This window comes from Nerophis lumbriciformis, linkage group LG12 (genome assembly GCF_033978685.3).
Source record: "Nerophis lumbriciformis linkage group LG12, RoL_Nlum_v2.1, whole genome shotgun sequence".
In the NCBI taxonomy this organism is placed as follows: Eukaryota; Metazoa; Chordata; class Actinopteri; order Syngnathiformes; family Syngnathidae; genus Nerophis; species Nerophis lumbriciformis.
In genome coordinates, this window is record NC_084559.2 from 40,876,621 (window position 1) to 40,895,645 (window position 19,025).

At 39.9% G+C, this 19,025-nt stretch overlaps 1 protein-coding gene across 2 annotated transcripts in view; it reads right to left on the bottom strand.

Moving 5' to 3' along the window:
• Positions 1 to 77: 77 nt before the first annotated feature.
• The window catches only part of tjp2b (tight junction protein 2b (zona occludens 2)), a 173,611-nt gene continuing 154,663 nt past the window's right edge, over positions 78 to 19,025 (bottom strand). Inside the window, exons 22-23 of one of the 2 annotated variants that reach the window (XM_061986585.2) lie at positions 17,340 to 17,425; positions 78 to 13,398 (exon numbers count right to left, since the gene is read on the bottom strand). In XM_061986585.2, coding sequence (XP_061842569.1) covers positions 13,260 to 13,398; positions 17,340 to 17,425 — 225 coding nt within the window. In that variant the 3' untranslated portion in view covers positions 78 to 13,259. The remainder of the gene's footprint in view (positions 13,399 to 17,339; positions 17,426 to 19,025) is intronic. The other variant, XM_061986586.2, reaches the window with a different exon arrangement.

Consider the following 19,025-nt stretch of genomic DNA (forward strand, 5'->3'; position numbering starts at 1 on the left):
GGAAAGCGCAGAGTGGAGAAGACTGGTGCATGATATCATCCAAGGTCGACATCGACTAGACAGAACCTAAGAAGAAGTCCTGTAAAACAATCCAATATTGGGCAAAGGGGGGAGCTCTGTGGGACGCCACAATGCCAACAGGGGATCGGGAGTTGCTCAAATATACAACTTTATAAAATAGTCTTTGTGGAATAAACACAATACACACATGATCATGTTTAAGACTTTTTTTTTTTATTGTGTTCAGGGTGACAAAACCACTCTTCTCAGCATCGCTTACACCTGCAAGAAGGGATGGTTGAACCAAGACCGAGTACCTTTACTCATACAAGGACTTTAGATATACAGTCATGTAGACCAGTGGTCCCCAACCTTTTTGTAACTGCGGACCGGTCAACGCTTGAAAATCTGTCCCACGGACCGGGGGGGTATTTATTTATTTTTTTGTCTTAAAAAAATACAATCATGTGTGCTTACGGACTGTATCCCTGCAGACTGTATTGATCTATATTGATATATAATGTAGGAACAAGAAATATTAATAACAGAAAGAAACAACCCTTTTGTGCGAATGAGTGTGAATGAGTATAAATGGGGGAGGGAGGTTTTTTGGGTTGGTGCACTAATTGTAAGTGTATCTTGTGTTTTTTATGTTGATTTAATAAAACATTTTTTTATTTTATTATTATTATTTTTTATTTCTTGTGCGGTCCGGTACCAATCGATCCACGGACCGGTACCGGGCCGCGGGCTGGGGACCACTGATGTAGACCATAAACCTGCTGCCATGATTCAAAGAATGTCTAAAAGGTGAATCTGCATGTTAGAATCGGTCTCATGATGGTCCTCCAGGCTTTAGTTGTTACTTTTTGAAATCATTTTATTGCATCAAATTAGCACAGTGAATGAAGACAAACAGTATTTTCCATAAATGACAGGAATAACACAGTAGTACCTCGGGAGCTAACCAATTTTATGCTATACGAGCATAAAATTGGTGTTAGGAGCCTCCCCACCACTAGTTGGCATACAGTGAACCCTGTAAGATCCGACAAAAACATCTGCTCTTACTCACTAGCATTAGCCTTTAGCTAGCGATGGACATAACTTGGTTTTTCCACGCACGGATGTGATGAGAGTGAGTGTGAAGGACAGTGCTGAGAAGAAGTGGATGGTATTCATTGAATTAAAGAAAGAAATAATCAATAACATGACGTGTAGCGAGCTGACATGGTGAAGCATTTGGAGCGTAGCACTGCTGGTCTGCATCATACTGAAACAGAATGAGTCGATAACGGCAGCTGAGGATGTTAAAATGATAAACATTTATCCATGAAAAAAATAATAAGGAAAGACCGTAGAAATCCACTACTGTACATTACATTACTTCATAAAACTACTGTACTTGTTTGTACTACATTCTATTGTATTGTTTTTCATACAGTATTTTTTTAACCGTAAGTTAGTTTAAATTTGTGATGTTTTTGGCGGGTCAAGCGCCATTAAAATAATTTAGATTCATTTCAGCGGGTCGCTCTGTTTTGCAATACAAGTTTGACAAGTTATTCGAGGTGCGTCACAGAACCAACAAAAGGAATATCCCCAAGTACTACTGTGTGTTTGTTTTGCCACCAACACAAATAACTGTAATTGCGCCAGATGAGAGTTATGTTTGTTGTTTTTCAAAAGTAAAATATGTCACAATAAAGTGTGTCTTTTACATGAGTTGAGTTCATCTTCCTTAAGTGTTTCAGGGAATTAGAAAATAAAAACAAGAATATGATATCATGCAGTAAATAAAAAAACAACAACAATAAGGTTATACTCGTCGTATTTGTGTATCAATCAAATATGACCCAATTTGACTTTTTATCTAAGTCAGTGAAAAGTACATGTAGTACTCGTACTGTACTACATAGAACTGGGCAATACAACGATATCAATATATATTGCGGTAGACACGTAAACGATATCAATTAAAAACGCATTTCAATCTATTTTCTGTCGAAAGAAACTGAAGTTGCAGAGCAAGGCTGGTTGCATGAACAAAGACATCGCTCTGGTAACACAGGAAGTGGTCACTGATCATTGTAACAGCCAATCAGGTAACAGTATCAACTATTAAGTTTGGTTGCGTCATCTCAACGTCTCACGGTTGATTCTTTGCATGGAGTGAGAAGAGAAAGTAAAAATGAAAAAATTGTGGATAAAACAGGAAAAGTCACCTGGACAGTATGGCAGTTTTTGGGGATTGTTTTCAAACAGACCGTAGTCAGACCAATGTGGTCTGTAAATGATGCAAGGTGCTCGTCCCCTCCAAGATCGGTAATACAACACCACCTTAGTCACGCTCACCCTTTAGAGCACAACTGTAACTTCCTGGCACTAAACCTGCAGAAAATAGTTCTCAGGTTTCTCCATGTTTACATTTTCACACTTTGCACTATTTTGTTACACTTTATTAAACATTTCTTACATATTCTTTATTTGTGCACCTTCATTTCAAGAAGTTACTGTTTAATGTTCAATGTTATTTTCAGTGATGGCAGTAACAAGCGATATTTAGCTAAACGACATAGTTCAGCTACTTTTTTTTAACAAGTAGCTTTTCCTGTAGCCTAGCTACTTTTAGACCAATGTAGCTAGTAACTTACATCAAAACTACAACTTGTAGTAACTTGTAGCTTAGCTACATTTAATGGAGAGTAACTTGTAGTTTAGCTACATTTAATGGAGGGTAACTTGTAGCTTGGCTACATTTAATGGAGAGTAACTTGTAGTTTAGCTACATTTAATAAAGGGTAACTTGTAGCTTAGTTACATTTAATAGAGAGCCGCATCAGGAAGGGGAAGCAGTGCACTGTCAACACCGTGTATGGTGAGGATGGTGTTCTGCTGACCTCGCCTGCGGATGTTAGGGATCAGTGGAGGGAATACTTCGAAGACCTCCTCAATCCCACTAACACGTCTTCCTATGAGAAAGCAGTGCCTGGGGAATCTCTGGTAGGCTCTCCTATTTCTGGGGCTGAGGTTGCTGAGGTAGTTAAAAAGCTCCTCAGTGGCAAGGCCCCGGGGGTGGATGAGATCCGCCCGGAGTTCCTTAAGGCTCTGGATGCTGTGAGGCTGTCTTGGTTGACAAGACTCTGCAACATTGTGTGGACATCGGGGGCGGTACCTCTGGATTGGCAGACGGGGGTGGTGGTTCCTCTTTTTAAGAAGGGAAACCGGAGGGTGTGTTCAAAATATCGTGGGATCACACTCCTCAGCCTTCCCGGTAAGGTCTATTCAGGTGTACTGGAGAGGAGGCTAAGCTGGATAGTCGAACCTCGGATTCAGGACGTACAGTGTGGTTTTAGTCCTGGTCGTTGAACTGTGGACCAGCTCTATACTCTCGACAGGGTCCTTGAGGGTACATGGGAGTTAGCCCAACCAGTCTACATGTGCTTTGTGGACTTGGAGAAGGCATTAGACCATGTCCCTCGGGAAGTCCTGTGGGGAGTGCTCAGAGAGTATGGGGTATCGGACGGTCTGATTGTGGCGGTCCGCTCCCTGTATGTACGATCAGTGTCAGAGCTTGGTCCGCATTGCCGGCAGTAAGTCGGACACGTTTCCAGTGAGGGTTGGACTCCGTCAAGGCTGCCCTTTGTCAACGATTCTGTTCATAACTTTTATGGACATAATTTCTAGGCGCAGTCAGTGCGTTGAGGGGATCCGGTTTGGTGGCTGCAGGATTAGGTCTCTGCTTTTTGCAGATGATGTGGTCCTAATGGCTTCATCTGGCCAGGATCTTCAGCTCTCACTGGATCGGTTCGCAGCTGAGTGAGAAGCGACTGGGATGAGAATCAGCACCTCCAAGTCTGAGTCCATGATTCTCGTCCGGAAAAGACTGGAGTGCCATCTCCAGGTTGGGGAGGAGACCCTGCCCCAAGTGGTGGAGTTCAAGTACCTCGGAGTCTTGTTCACAAGTGAGGGAAGAGTGAATCGTGAGATCGACAGGCGGATCGGTGCAACATCTTCAGTAATGCGGACACTGTATCGATCCGCTGTGGTGAAGAAGGAGCTGAGCCGGTAGGGAAATCTCTTAATTTATCGGTTGATCTACGTTAAAGTTAAAGTACCAATGATTGTCACACACACACTAGGTGTGGTGAAATTTGTCCTCTGCATTCGACCCATCCCCTTGCTCACCCCCTGGGTGGTGAGGGGAGCAGTGGGCAGCAGTGGGCAGCAGCGGTGCTGCGCCCGGGAATCATTTCTGGTGATTTAACCCCCAATTCCAACTCTTGATGCAGAGTGCCAAGCAGGTCCCATCCTCACCTATGGTCATGAGCTTTGGGTTATGACCGAAAGGACAAGATCACGGGTACAAGCGGCCGAAATGAGTTTCCTCTGCCGGGTGGCGGGACTCTCCCTTAGAGATAGGGTGAGAAGCTCTGCCATTCGGGAGGAGCTCAAAGTAAAGCCACTGCTCCTCCACATCGAGAGGAGCCAGATGAGGTGGTTCAGGCATCTGGTCAGGATGCCACCTGAGGGCACGTCCGACCGGTAGGAAGCCACGAGGAAGACCCAGGACACTTTGGGAAGACTGTCTCCCGGCTGGCCTGAGAACGCCTCGAGATCCCCCGAGAGGAGCCGGACAAAGTGGCTGGGGAGAGGGAAGTCTGGGCTTCCCTGGTTAGGCTGCTGCCCCTGCGACCCGACCTCGGGTAAGCGGAAGAAGATAGATGGATGGATAGATGGGTAATGGAGAGTAACTTGTATTTTAGCTACATTTAATGGAGGGTAACTTGTAGCTTAGCTACATTTAATGGAGGGTAACTTGTAGCTTAGCTACATTTAATGGAGAGTAACTTGTTGCTAAGCTACATTTAATGGAGAGTAACTTGTAGTTTAGCTATATTTAATGGAGAGTAATTTGTAGCTTGGCTACATTTAATGGAAAGTAATTTGTACCTTAGCTACATTAATGGAGTGTAAATTGTAGCTTAGCTACATTTAATGCAGGTTAACTTGTAGTTTAGCTACATTTAATGGAGAGTAACTTGTAGCTTAGCTTACTACATTAACCAAGTAGCTTGCCCATCACTGGGTATTTTAGATTTTGTTTACATTGAGTGTGTTCCAATGCTTGTATTGGGACCCTCCCTTTTGCAGTCCTCCCAGATTCTTTTGTTCTAAGGCTGTCTAAAAAAAGATCACGAGAATTGAAGTTTGACAATTGATTCTATTTTATTGTTTAATTCTATTCTATGTTTATTATTACAATTATAATCTTATTCTACAAAAGAGTAAGCTCGCACAAACCGTAGCGATACCCGCACTGGTGAGGAGAACCAGCTGTCTAAAGTCCGGAGCCGTCTGTAAAAAGGTCGCCCTCCTCACATATTTTTGTCCACGTTCCTGGCCCGCCTGAGCAAAGACTGAAACTGAAAGTTAACTCTGCGTGAAGTAAGTGTTGAGCGCACATAAATTCTTGTCCACTACACCTGGTACTGCCTGACACCATTACAACTGATGAGAATAATGCGTGTGTGCACTTAGATAAGAAACATTGTTTTGATCTTCTTCTAGCAGAACCAAGACCAAAACTAGTAACTTGATCTATTTTCCTCAAAAGAGGGAGAATATTCCATTAACACTTCTGGTTGACCATTACTTTTCTTTCTCTCTTGATATTTGAGGGGATTATAATCATAGGGATTATAATCATTACCGTATTTTCCAGACCATAGGGCACACCGGATTATAAGGCGCATCGCTGATGAATGGTCTATTTTAAATATTTTTTCATATTATGTATAAGGCGCACCGGAGTATAGGGCGCATTTAAGGAGGAATATTATTATTATAAAACACTTCCTTGTGGTCTACATAACATGTAATGGTGGTTCTTTGATCAAAATGTTGCATATAGTATGTTTTACAGATCATCTTCAAGCCGCTTTCTGACAGTCGCTTCAGGATGCGCCGTTTTGTGGGCGGTCTTATTTACTTGGCTCATCTTCGGCAGAGTCTTCTCCCGTCATCTTTGTTGTAGTGGTGTAGTGTGTAAGGACGGGAGTGGAAGAAGTGTCAAAAGATGGCGCTAACTGTTTTAATGACATTCAGACTTTACTTAAATCAATTACGGAGCAGCATCTCCTCATCGGGAAACAACAACACCGGAAATGTGTCCCGTGAAAAAACGTCCGACCGGAACTCTCTAATAACTAAAGTTCCTTGGGTGAATAATGTAAACTCACCACACCCGTTTATTTTAGCGATTTCATGGTGAGTTTACTGACAGATATAAGTAAGAACTTTACAGTACTTTATATTAGAAATGGCAACGGCATAGAATGAATATCCCATAACAAGAAGAAGCTTATCGACTACGGTGTCGGCATGGACTACAAAGGCGGATTCACACAATTTTTCAGGATTCATGCATATCCCAAATACAGATCAGCAGGTACCAGAAGGTAAGAAAAGTTTCTTTTGCATAATATTGCGAAACAAAACACCAGACAATATGTCTTACCTTATACACACAGCATAATAATACTCGTATGTTGAAGCACAGTACAATCCATCAAGCGGTGCGGCTTCATAGCTCACCAAAGTCGTACTAAAACATTTTGATAGATTTTTGAGCGCCGTGTGTAATGTTTTCAACGGAACATTTAAAATGTTGGTGTTGTTTACTTGAGTCATACCATATTTCAGTCTACAAGTATCTCTTATGTTTGACTGCCATCTACTGGTCACACTTACCATTACACCATGTACCAAATAAAATTGCTTTAAGGTCAGTAAGCAAAACCAGAATTATTCCGTACATTAGGCGCACCGGGTTATAAGGCGCACTGTTGAGTTTTGAGGGGAAAAAAAGAATTTTAAGTGTGCCTTATAGTCCGGAATATACGGTAATAAACATTTTTCTCCTTCATTTTGACAAGTCATAAAAATATCAATGATTAGCGATATAAAACACCTAAATGGTCATAGCTACTTGTAAGGTCTCTCTTTGTAACGTGCAGACTTCCTTCTTCTGTTTAAGGGGCCTTAGAGAAATGTCGTCATGAAATACAAACCTAAACAGGGTCAGGTTTAAAAACAAAACCATTACTAGAATATTTCACGGTGTTTTAAGAGTACAATGCATGTTTTCAAGTCTAACACATTTGTCGACTTAAATCTGAAGGCGACAAACACTTCAAACAGGTTTAAATTGAAACATATTGAGAAGAGACTGAATAATGGCAGCAAAGCTCATGTGTAAAATTAAGTATTCTTTATTAGTAGTAGTACTTTGGGACAGTTCTGTAACATCCCAGAAAGATGTTGGAACACCAATTTGGACCCGATACTCATTCCTGCTGAACAATCCTTAAATACCTGTTCCTAATACACCAGCACAACTTTGAAGTTGCTACGTTAGAAAATAAATGTTGTGTAACATTGTGGGTCTGATAACAACACTCTCGGGTCTTAAACTCAGTTCTACTGGTTCTGTTGGAGATAAAAAGTCCCAATGACAATCATGTGACTAAAACATATATAGTGACTAAGTATGTTCATTATTAGGATTGTAAAAAAAAAATATTTTGACATTGTTGAGTTCCCCGGGACTCTCAAGTTGCTCTTTGTGTGGCCCCTCCAGGATTTCGCCAACTTTTTTCCTGATTTTTGGTATCCTTTTTTAGAAAGACACTGAAAAAGTTGCAAAACGTTTTGTTTGTTTTTAGATAACTTTAAATCAACGTGATTTTATGAATTTGTCATCAATCGTTCCTTGTAATCTTAACTTCAAAAAGCACAGAAACCGAGAAAACTAGTACTGCATTGATGTTTTACTCCTTTTATTCAACGCAGACTTAAAAGTAAACACAAGATGGCAGTAAAAGCACATAAGCACAGCGTATTATTAAATTACTGTACTGTTTTAATGAATTACAACTAATAAAATAAACACAAAAGGATTCCATATTAAGTTGGAGACATTCTCATTACACTTAAAAAGTATTTGTCCATCTTAAACTTTAATTTATGTTCACGTTAAGAGCATCTGGTGACTGTTAAAAGCGATCTCATTTTTGTTGGTAAATGAGAGACGATGAGAGATTATCATCATTTACTGTAAATGTTGCCTCTTTGCTAGGTCAGCATTGCTAATGAACATCTGTTCTTAATTGTTTCAAACCTGGATAATTAAAGGTTGAATACCGTATTTTCTGGACTATAAGCCGCTACTTTTCCCCACACTTTGAACCCTTCGGCTTTCAATATGGGGCGACTAATTTATGGAATTTTCTTCGCTAGCGGTAATGTTTTGCATTCAACAAATAGTTTTCATAGAACAACAATAGAGACACTGAAAAGGTGTTATTGCTTTTGCTATGGCGCCATCTTTTGGACGAGTTCGCTCACTTTAGGTTCTTCAGTGCTCAGCTACATATGTATTGACATGACTTTTATTATGTCTGTGCTAGAGAGAAAGAAGAGTGTGTGTGGGTGGTGGTGTTTTGACTTGCGCTTATGCAATGAAAACGGGAGCTACAGTACTGTTTTTTTGTGTTTTTAAATGTGAAGCACTTTGTGTTACATTTTAGATGTATGAAAAGTGCTATACAATTGATTAAAAATGTATTCCCTGTTTCATGCCTTGAACCCGAAGTATAACCGTTCCTAGCATTCCTGCTTGAAAGGATTCTTCATTCTTCCCTCCAAGCAGCGTTAGTGTTACAATATAACTAAAACAATTCCTTCTTACTAAGCCGTCCCAAGTGTGATGTCTGTAGGAGTGTTTTCATGCATATTTGTAGGTGCTATCATAATGTAATCAAGCTAGTGTTGTTAGCATTAGCTAATATGCATATTTATGAGTGTCTGTGTTAGTATTATTAACTTACAATGGCATTCTGTTTGTATTGTTTCAGTTTTGTAAATTCACTAAAACATCACAGTGGAGTTATAGAGTCTGTTTAGCTGCTTGGAGAGCTAGCTTCCGCAGCTAGTGGGTCCATGACGATGACTTATTTTGTTTGATCAGCCGTTTGATCAGTGTTGCCAACTCCTCAGCAAGGAATTTAGCTATTGGCTGTCCTAAAAGTCGCTAGATGATGCCATCACCTCATTTGCATAATTTATGGCAATGGTCGCTGTAGGAGAGATACAACAGTGTTTTTTAAGTAACAAAAAAATAAAAATAAAGATAATTATGACTAAAACTGCAGATTACCTTTCCTCTTTTGATTCTTAGTTGTTTTTAATACATTTTGTTGTGCATTGATAAATGTTAGAGTATCAAATTTGATTTAAAAAAAATGGAGGGTTGTGATGATATTTATTACTGATCCATATCCAATGACTGGCTCATTAACATGAACAATGGGATGTCGCAGTGATGTTATATTAGCTTGACATGACAGTGAATAAGTATTTACATCTTTAAACCAAGGCAATGGCAGCTTTGCACATTTCATCTGCAGACTTGGGGCGTCTCCTCTCTACACTGACATGATGAGCAAACTCGCGAGATGTTCAACTCTTGTCACTCACTCACGCACGCACGCACGCACACAAATATGGTAAATACATAAGTACATGTAAATGTTGATATACTACATTACCCTGAAAGCTTAGCGGTATAGACAGGAACAGGAAGTAAGTCTGAGCTACAATAGTGAAAGTTGATATATTGTTACAGGTTGTTGTTCCTGCTTGGTCTACACAAGAAACAAACAAGTTTGGATTAGACAGTCGACATTTGAGTGCTGCTCAGAGACAAATCTGATTGGTGACAAAGGCTGACTGGACAAAATGTGAGCGGGAGGCCGTGCATCCTTCACAGGGATTGGTTGAATTTGTGTGAACTAAATGTGTGTTTGTTGTGCTGTCCTCTTTGTTTCTGCAGCATGATTGCACTTCCTGTCCAGCGGGCTTCAATAATACCAAAATACATATATTATATATTAACTCCACTCCACTGTGAAGTGAAATACAGCGCTACAAAGTGTGGGTCAGCAGTTTGACACCCATGGTCTACAAAGTTGGGTTGACTTGAAAATCAATCATTTGGTTGCACATACCACTCGCGGGACAAAGTGTGTGGACTAAAAAAAAACAAGAATGATACAAAAAACACACAAAAATGCTCTTCAGACCTGATCACATCTCCATCCTACGCTACTCTTGTTGGGGAACATTAGAATCAGAATCTGAATAGTTTTTATTGCCACTGTTTGAGAACCGGTTCACAAACTGGGAATTTTTCTTGGTGCAATCATGCAACATAAAAGCAATCAGCAACAAGTTGCCTAAAGTCTTCTGTAATATTTCTTTTTTCCAATAACAGCTATTCCAAATAATAACAATGTATTTCACCAAGAAGGCCAAGTGTTATAAGATGTCTCCAAACTCTCATTAGCACCGTCTCTAGTCATGACTTGGTATTTCACAATGTGTTAACTCTCCTTCGCACTATCTCTAGTCATGACTTGGTATTTCAAAAAGTGTTAACTCTCCTTCGCACTATCTCTAGTCATGACTTGGTATTTCACAATGTGTTAACTCTCCTTCGCACTATCTCTAGTCATGACTTGGTATTTCACCAAGTGTTATCTCCAGACTCTCCTTAGCACTATCTCGAGTCATGACTCTGTATTTCACAAAGTGTTAACTCTCCTTTGCACTCTCTAGTCATGACTCGGTATTTCATCAAGTGTTATCTCCAAACTCTCCTTAGCACTATCTCTAGTTATGACTTGGTATTTCACCAAGTGTTATCTCCAAACTTTCCTTAGCACTATCTCTAGTCATGACTTGGTATTTCACCAAGTGTTATCTCCAAACTCTCCTTAGCACCATCTCTAGTCATGACTCGTTAGTTATGACTTGGTATTTCACCAAGTGTTATCTCCAAACTTTCCTTAGCACTATCTCTAGTCATGACTTGGTATTTCACCAAGTGTTATCTCCAAACTCTCCTTAGCACTATCTCTAGTCATGACTCGGGTGACGCGATAGACAATATCAATTATATATAAATTTGGCTGATGATAGACCTTGCACATGACAGCCAGGGTCACAATTATTTAATGCACAGACTCACGCAGGGGCCCGCAGCTAATCAGGGACCACCAATGTTTGGTGTTCACTGCTGTCAATCACAGACAGCTCTGTTTTGTGTAGCGATTGCGTATTCTCTCTCTCTCGGCTGCCTTGTTTTTTTTTTTACTGCTCCTCCTGACTACTGAGCTAAAAGCACAGGCATTCGCGCGACATTTAACATTGTTGTATTTTTGTTATTTTCTTTGATCATTAACACTCTTCTACGTAGGATGCTGGTGTGACCAGGTCTTGTAATAATAATGTAATAATATTACTTACTGCTGTTAGATAGATGACATTAAAAACAACAATAATATTGTAATAAGGATTTGGTGACATGTTTACATGTACACAAATGAACAGTTTAAAAACATTTCATATAAACACGTTATACGTAAGATTTGGCTGTAATATGGTGAGCACAGAAAGAAATGTCATCACGGTTTAAGCTGACCCAAACGTCCATGAGCATCCAGTCTTGGTGGTTGGCTTCAAATCACAATTAGTTTATTATAATGGGAACAGTTAGCATACTTGAAAGAGTCTCAAAACTCATTAAATATCACAATGGCCCCCGCATGCTTGAATTTTTCAGTGTGCGACCCTCAGGGGCATACGTTTTGACACCCCTGACATGAACAGTGGATGTGGGATCCTGAAAACCGAGGTTGAGATCAGATTGGAGATATTTTGTGCATGTAAACTCAGATGCTCATTCCCTGGTTTCCTTTAACGCCTGGCAGCAGTAGCAGAGAGCAGCAGAGGTTTGTTGGAAAGACAAGCCAAAACCTCATGTGACTACCAAAGTAAAAGGCACATTTCCATAGATTCCAGTGTGTAAAACCATGTGTATGATTTCTTCCTTCTAGTTATGAGACTAAATGGCCGTCCTGACACAAGACATCCCATTGGGACCGGCAATGGCTGTTTTTTCCTCCTTCAATTAATATATATCTATATATATTTGTACAGTACGGAAGGGATTCACATGGCCCCATTCCTGGGTGGAGGGGGGAGATTTTATCATTTTGCAATGGAGTCTGCTGAAAATGATGAAAAGTGCAGATCTACATAACAACTGATGTTGTGGTCAAAGTTAGAATTGCCACAAAACACATTTTAAGATATTAAAAGATAGGCTCCAGCAACCCCCGCTACCCCGAAAGGGACAAGCGGTAGAAAATGGATGGATGGAACACGTCACTGCCATCTGAAGTGGATAGTGCACCTCCCAAATTCATCACGTTTCATGTGTCAGGTACACCGCAACAAATGGAGCCATATGGATCCCCTTCCTACTGTGGTGGTGATAAATAGGTAGGGTATGTATACATTGTCGTGTAGGAAGGAATGCAAAGACATGAGAGTATAAACACTTGATTTTCGATATACGCAGGATTGATATTAGCAAATATACGATATTATAAGTAATAATATATATATATATATACTGTATATGCAATCTTTGTTGATAGTTACGAGCAATTACAGTCGCTTTAAAGGACCGCGATGAGCAAGCTGATATAAAAGTTGCTGAGGTCTTCTTCGTGAGGACAAAACGTGTAGCAAAGCTCAGCTGCCGTGCAAAAACTGAAGAGTTGCATAGGGCGAAAAACAAAAAAACCAAACGAGTGGTTCCTGAATAATCAGTTTTGGCTTTCAAGCTTATGGAGGTATGTTAAAAAAACTAATATTTGACAAAGAGAAAGAAGTGAAGACAGTGTTGTGACAATAGAAAAAAGTAGCAGCTGAATGTGCAGGAATAGTAAGCACACTGTAAAAAAGTCAGTAGATTTAACATAAACAATTGGCGGAATTTTACCGTAAAAATAAAAGTGGTACCGTTTTTTTAATTTACAGTAATGCACTGCAAAAACAACGGCCAAAGATTTTACAGTAAAAATTCTGCCAGCAAAATCGCCAGCATTTGACTGTTTTTCTATTTACAGTAAACATTTTAAAAAAGCGTAAAATTTACAGTAATAGTTTGGCGACTGAGCTGCCATTTGTTAAACCGTAAAATCTCCGGTCGTTGTTTTTACAGTGCATTATTATAAATGTAAACTTATTTTTATAGTACCACTCTGCCAGTTTATTTACTGTCAAATCTTTTCCGACAGTGTGGTGTATCAAGAGCTTCAGGACAGGCACAGCGGCTGCACGCTAACCTACAGTTCTGTGTCCTCGTACGGGGACTTGGAGGTGTGGTACCCTGACATGGCTTCCACTTCCCACTCCTTGCTGGGGTGGAGAGGGTTCCCCTCCTGGAGAGATGGACACCTTTGGGGCTCAGCACAAGAGCTGGAGCTAGAGATGGACACAAGAAACAAGACTGAATCCTTCTCCACGGACACACAATTCTCCTCAAATTGTGGAACATGCTTTATCAGTATCATACAGTATCATGCTTCAAATGCGGCACACTACAAAAAGTGTTATTGTAGCCATTAATCCTGACTTCCTCATTTTTAATATAGAACAAAAGGTTTTATTTATTTTTGTTGTGTAGGTTGAAGTGTTTTATACACAGTGTTTTATAAACAGTATTGACGTGATTTATACACAGTATTGAAGTGTTTTATACACAGTATTGAAGTGTTTCATATACAGTATTGAAGTGTTTTACACACAGTATTGAAGTGTTTCATATACAGTATGAAGTGTTTTATATACAGTATTGAAGTGTTTCATATACAGTATTGAATTGTTTTATAAACAGTATTGAATTGTTTTATATACAGTATTGAAGTGTTTCATATACAGTATTGAATTGTTTTATACACGGTATTGAAGTGTTTCATATACAGTATTGAAGTCTTTTATATACAGTATTGAAATGTTTTATATACAGTATTGAAGTGTTTTGTACACAGTATTGAAGTGTTTTATACACATTATTGAAGTGTTTTATAAACAGTATTGAAGTGTTTTATAAACAGTATTGAAGTGTTTTATATACAGTATTGAAGTGTTTTATAGACAGTATTGAAGTGTTTTATAAACAGTATTGAAGTGTGTTATATACAGTATTGAAGTGTTTATATAAAGTATTGAAGTGTTTTATACACAGTATTGAAGTGTTTTATATACAGTATTAAAATGTTTTATACACAGTACTGTGCTCCTGACTTCATGTTGATGATCAATTTGAATTAATTATTATTTATTGACTTTATTTCATTTCATTTTTCAGTATCAAATGATTCAAGTCGGTCAATAAATGTATATAGTTGAAATAAGGAATATTTTTCTACTACTTGGTCTTTGGTAAATACCTCAGTTTTCCTTGAAGCAGAACTCTGTCTGGGTTGGTATGGGCTAATAATCCAAATGTATTCATGTCAAATATAAATTATTTTCAATATTTAAATTCTCATACTTATGATATTGTTTTTCTCAGGTGATTGTTGTCTACGTTCTCAATCAACGTAGACAACAGTCAGCATACTTGCCAACCCTCCCGGATTTTCCGGGAGGCTCCCGAAATTCAGCGCCTCTCCCGAAAACCTCCCGGGACAAATTTTCTCCCGAAATTCAGGCGGAGCTGGAGGCCACACCCCCTCCAGCTCCATGCGGACCACAGTCCGCTTTCCCACGATATAAACAGTGTGCCTGCCCAAACATATTATAACTGTAGAATGATCGAGGGCGAGTTCTTGGTTTCTTATGTGGGTTTATTGTTAGGCAGTTTCATTAACGTCCTCCCAGCGCGGTAACAACACACAACAACAGCAGTCATGTTTTTGTCTACCGTAAAGCAGTTCGTCTGCCGTAAACAGCAATGTTGTGACACTCTTAAACAGGACAATACTGCCATCTATAACATCAATAACATATACGGCTTTTAGAGAGTGCAGTGCACAACTGCGCACACAACAAGGAGACGAAGCAGAAGAACGAGGAAGATACAGCCATGGCGACGCCGACAACGAGTAAGATGAACAAAAATACGCTTTGTTGCACCTTTCCTGCCTGAGTCCGGCGATTAGTTGCAAATCTTGCTTTATTGATTGCTTGCACACAGCCAATCCAACACAAAACAAACTAGTCCCCGCCCGCACTTACGCTACCGCTCCCTCTCTTCGCTCGCCCACACACTCACTGACATCACTCACCTCACATGCTCACCTATTAAAGGGCCACACACACACATACGCTACTCTCATAACAGCTCATAAGCCGCAGCTGCGATTGGACCTGGTTAGCCTCCGGGAAGAAGTAGTGGACTACCAAGTGCTTGTCACTAAAGATCTTCCTCAGGAAGCAAAGATTGACCGGTTTTGGGCCATGCTAGGGAGAGATGGAAGATTCCAGACTCTACTGCATTTGATGAAAGCACTTTTGTGCGTGCCACACATCAATGCATCATCAGAGAGGGTGTTCAGCATGGTTAGAAAAATAGTGACAGAGAATAGAACAAGGATGGACAATTCAACCCTTAACTCAACAATGAGTAGATGAGTGTTATGTGTGTGTATATGTGTAAATAAATGAACACTGAAATTCAAGTACCGTATTTTCCGCACTATAAGGCGCACCGGATTATTAGCCGCACCTTCTATGAATTACATATTTCATAATTTTGTCCACCAATAAGCCGCCCCGGACTATAAGCCGCGCCTACACTGCGCTAAAGTGAATGTCAAAAAAACGCTGCGCTAAAGTGAATGTCAAAAAAACAGTCAGATAGTTCAGTCAAACTTTAATAATATATTGAAAACCAGCGTTCTAACAACTCTGTCCCAAAATGTACGCAAATGTGCAATCACAAACATAGTAAAATTCAAAATGGTGTAGAGCAATAAATAGCAACATAATGTTGCTCGAACGTTAATGTCACAACACACAAAATAAACATAGCGCTCACCTTCTGAAGTTATTCTTCATTCGTAAATCCTTCGAATTCTTCGTCTTCGGTGTCCGAATTGAAAAGTTGCGCAAGCGTGGGATCCAAAAATGGCCGGCTCCGCCTCGTCGAAGTCATCGGATTCAGTGTCGCTGTTGTTGTGCAGCAGTTCTGTGAATCCTGCCTTCCGGAAAGCTCGGACCACAGTTGTGACCGAAATATCTGCCCAGGCATTTACGATCCACTGGCAGATGTTGGCGTATGTCGACCGGCGCTATCTGCCCGTCTTAGTGAAGGTGTGTTCGCCTTCGGAGCTGTGTGAAAAAAGCCACCCGGCCTCTTCGCGTAAACTTCCCTTAACCACTCGCTCATCTTTTCTTCATCCATCCATCCCTTCGAGTTAGCTTTTATGATGACGCCGGCTGGAAAGGTCTCTTTTGGCAAGGTCTTCCTTTTGAATATCACCATGGGAGGAAGTTAGCATGGCAAGCTAGAACCACAGTGAAGGATGACTTCTCATTCCCTGTGGTGCGAATATTCACCGTACGTGCTCCCGTTCCACAGTGCAGTTCACAGGAATATCAGTTGCTGTGAAATACGGTAGTAATCCGTGTGCGGATGGAGAGATTGCGTCTTTTTATGAACCGGATCCTTGTCGCGTAGTAGGAGCCATTTTGTGGTCTTTACAGATGTAAACAGGAAATGAAACGTACGGTGATATCCGCGCGTTTTTTCTTCTTCTTCCGGGGGCGGGTGAAGCGCTTCCTGTTCTATGGGGGCGGGTGAAGCGCTTCCTGTTCTATGGGGGCGGGTGCTTTCCTTGGCGGTTGCTTGCGTAGAAGAAGAAGCGCTTCCTGTTCTACCGGGAAAAAAGATGGCGGCTGTTTACCGAAGTTGCGAGACCGAAACTTTATGAAAATGAATCGTAATAAAGCGCACCGGGTTATAAGGCGCACTGTCAGCTTTTGAGAAAAATTGTGGTTTTTAGGTGCGCCTTATAGTGCGGAAAATACGGTATTTATTTTATTTATATATATATATATATATATATATATATATATATATATATAAAATAAAATAAATATATATATATATATATATATATAGCTAGAATTCACTGAAAGTCAAGTATTTCTTTATATATATATATATATATATATATATATATGTATATGATATACTTGACTTGGTGAATTCTAGCTGTAAATATACTCCTCCCCTCTTAACCACGCCCCCGCCCCACCTCCGACCACGCCCACCCCCTCGCCCCACCTCCCGAAATCGGAGGTCTCAAGGTTGGCAAGTATGACAGTCAGTCAATTCCCGTTCTTCTTCATATGATTTGAAAGAATACACAACATTGTATAGGAGCTGGGAAACAGTGGAATGACATGTAGCCTACCCGATAGGCTGTGGGCGACTGTCATCTAGTTTGGCAGTCTTCAGGGGGACAGCATAGATGTCAGGATGCTTCTGGGCAATCTCCACCTGGAAATAACAGATAGTGAGGCATGATTTATATTGTACATCATGTTTGCATTGAACATTTTTCAATCTCATTTGTCCTTGTAACTTTTAGCAAAAGGTGTTGATCAAATTGTGTTCAGAAGACTCAATGTGGGTTTTTGTTTCTAGACTCTAAGGTTCAAGTCATAAACCGCCTTTCAGGTCTGTAAGTTCTGTCTAAACAAAAATTGACGTAGGTCAGAATAAAGATGGGTACCGAATTTGCTACTTTTATAGGCACCTACTGACTCCTGTCAGTAATACTGGACAGTGCGTTGATCATTCCAAGGGCCCACACACACAGGCAATGAATGGGGTAGAGGGGCCCACACTGATATTCTTTCAGCGGGCCCAGAATTCCTAGCAAGTGCCCTGCTAGCGGGTATCCATTCATGTAAAATCCAGTATAGTGGGTGAAAGGAGTGTAAAAGTGACTACATGGCTGTTATTTCATATTTAAAGGGCTCTAATTATTATGGGTGTGAATCTTTGGGCACCTAACAATTCAATCCTAATCTGATTCCTGGGGTGACGATTCGATTCAGAATCAATTGATTCAACACGATTCTCGATTCAAACAGATTCTTCCATTGTATTTTTATAATTATACTTTTTAAGTTTACAGGTTAGAAAAGCTCCTTCTAGTTGTTTGGAGTTGCCCTAAAAATCTTCTTAATATATATATATATATATATATATATATATATATATATATATATAAATACATACATATTATATACATACATATATATATATATACAGTATATATATATACATAAATATACACATTTATATGTTTATACATAAATACACATATGTATATATATAAATACATATTATATACATACATGTATATATACAGTATATATACAGGTAAAAGCCAGTAAATTAGAATATTTTGAAAAACTTGATTTATTTCAGTAATTGCATTCAAAAGGTGTAACTTGTACATTATATTTATTCATTGCACACAGACTGATGCATTCAAATGTTTATTTCATTTAATTTTGATGATTTGAAGTGGCAACAAATGAAAATCCAAAATTCCGTGTGTCACAAAATTAGAATATTACTTAAGGCTAATACAAAAAAGGGATTTTTAGAAATGTTGGCCAACTGAAAAGTATGAGAATGAAAAATATGAGCATGTACAATACTCAATACTTGTTTGGAGCTCCTTTTGCCTCAATTACTGCGTTAATGCGGCGTGGCATGGAGTCGATGAGTTTCTGGCACTGCTCAGGTGTTATGAGAGCCCAGGTTGCTCTGATAGTGGCCTTCAACTCTTCTGCGTTTTTGGGTCTGGCATTCTGCATCTTCCTTTTCACAATACCCCACAGATTTTCTATGGGGCTAAGGTCAGGGGAGTTGGCGGGCCAATTTAGAACAGAAATACCATGGTCCGTAAACCAGGCACGGGTAGATTTTGCGCTGTGTGCAGGCGCCAAGTCCTGTTGGAACTTGAAATCTCCATCTCCATAGAGCAGGTCAGCAGCAGGAAGCATGAAGTGCTCTAAAACTTGCTGGTAGACGGCTGCGTTGACCCTGGATCTCAGGAAACAGAGTGGACCGACACCAGCAG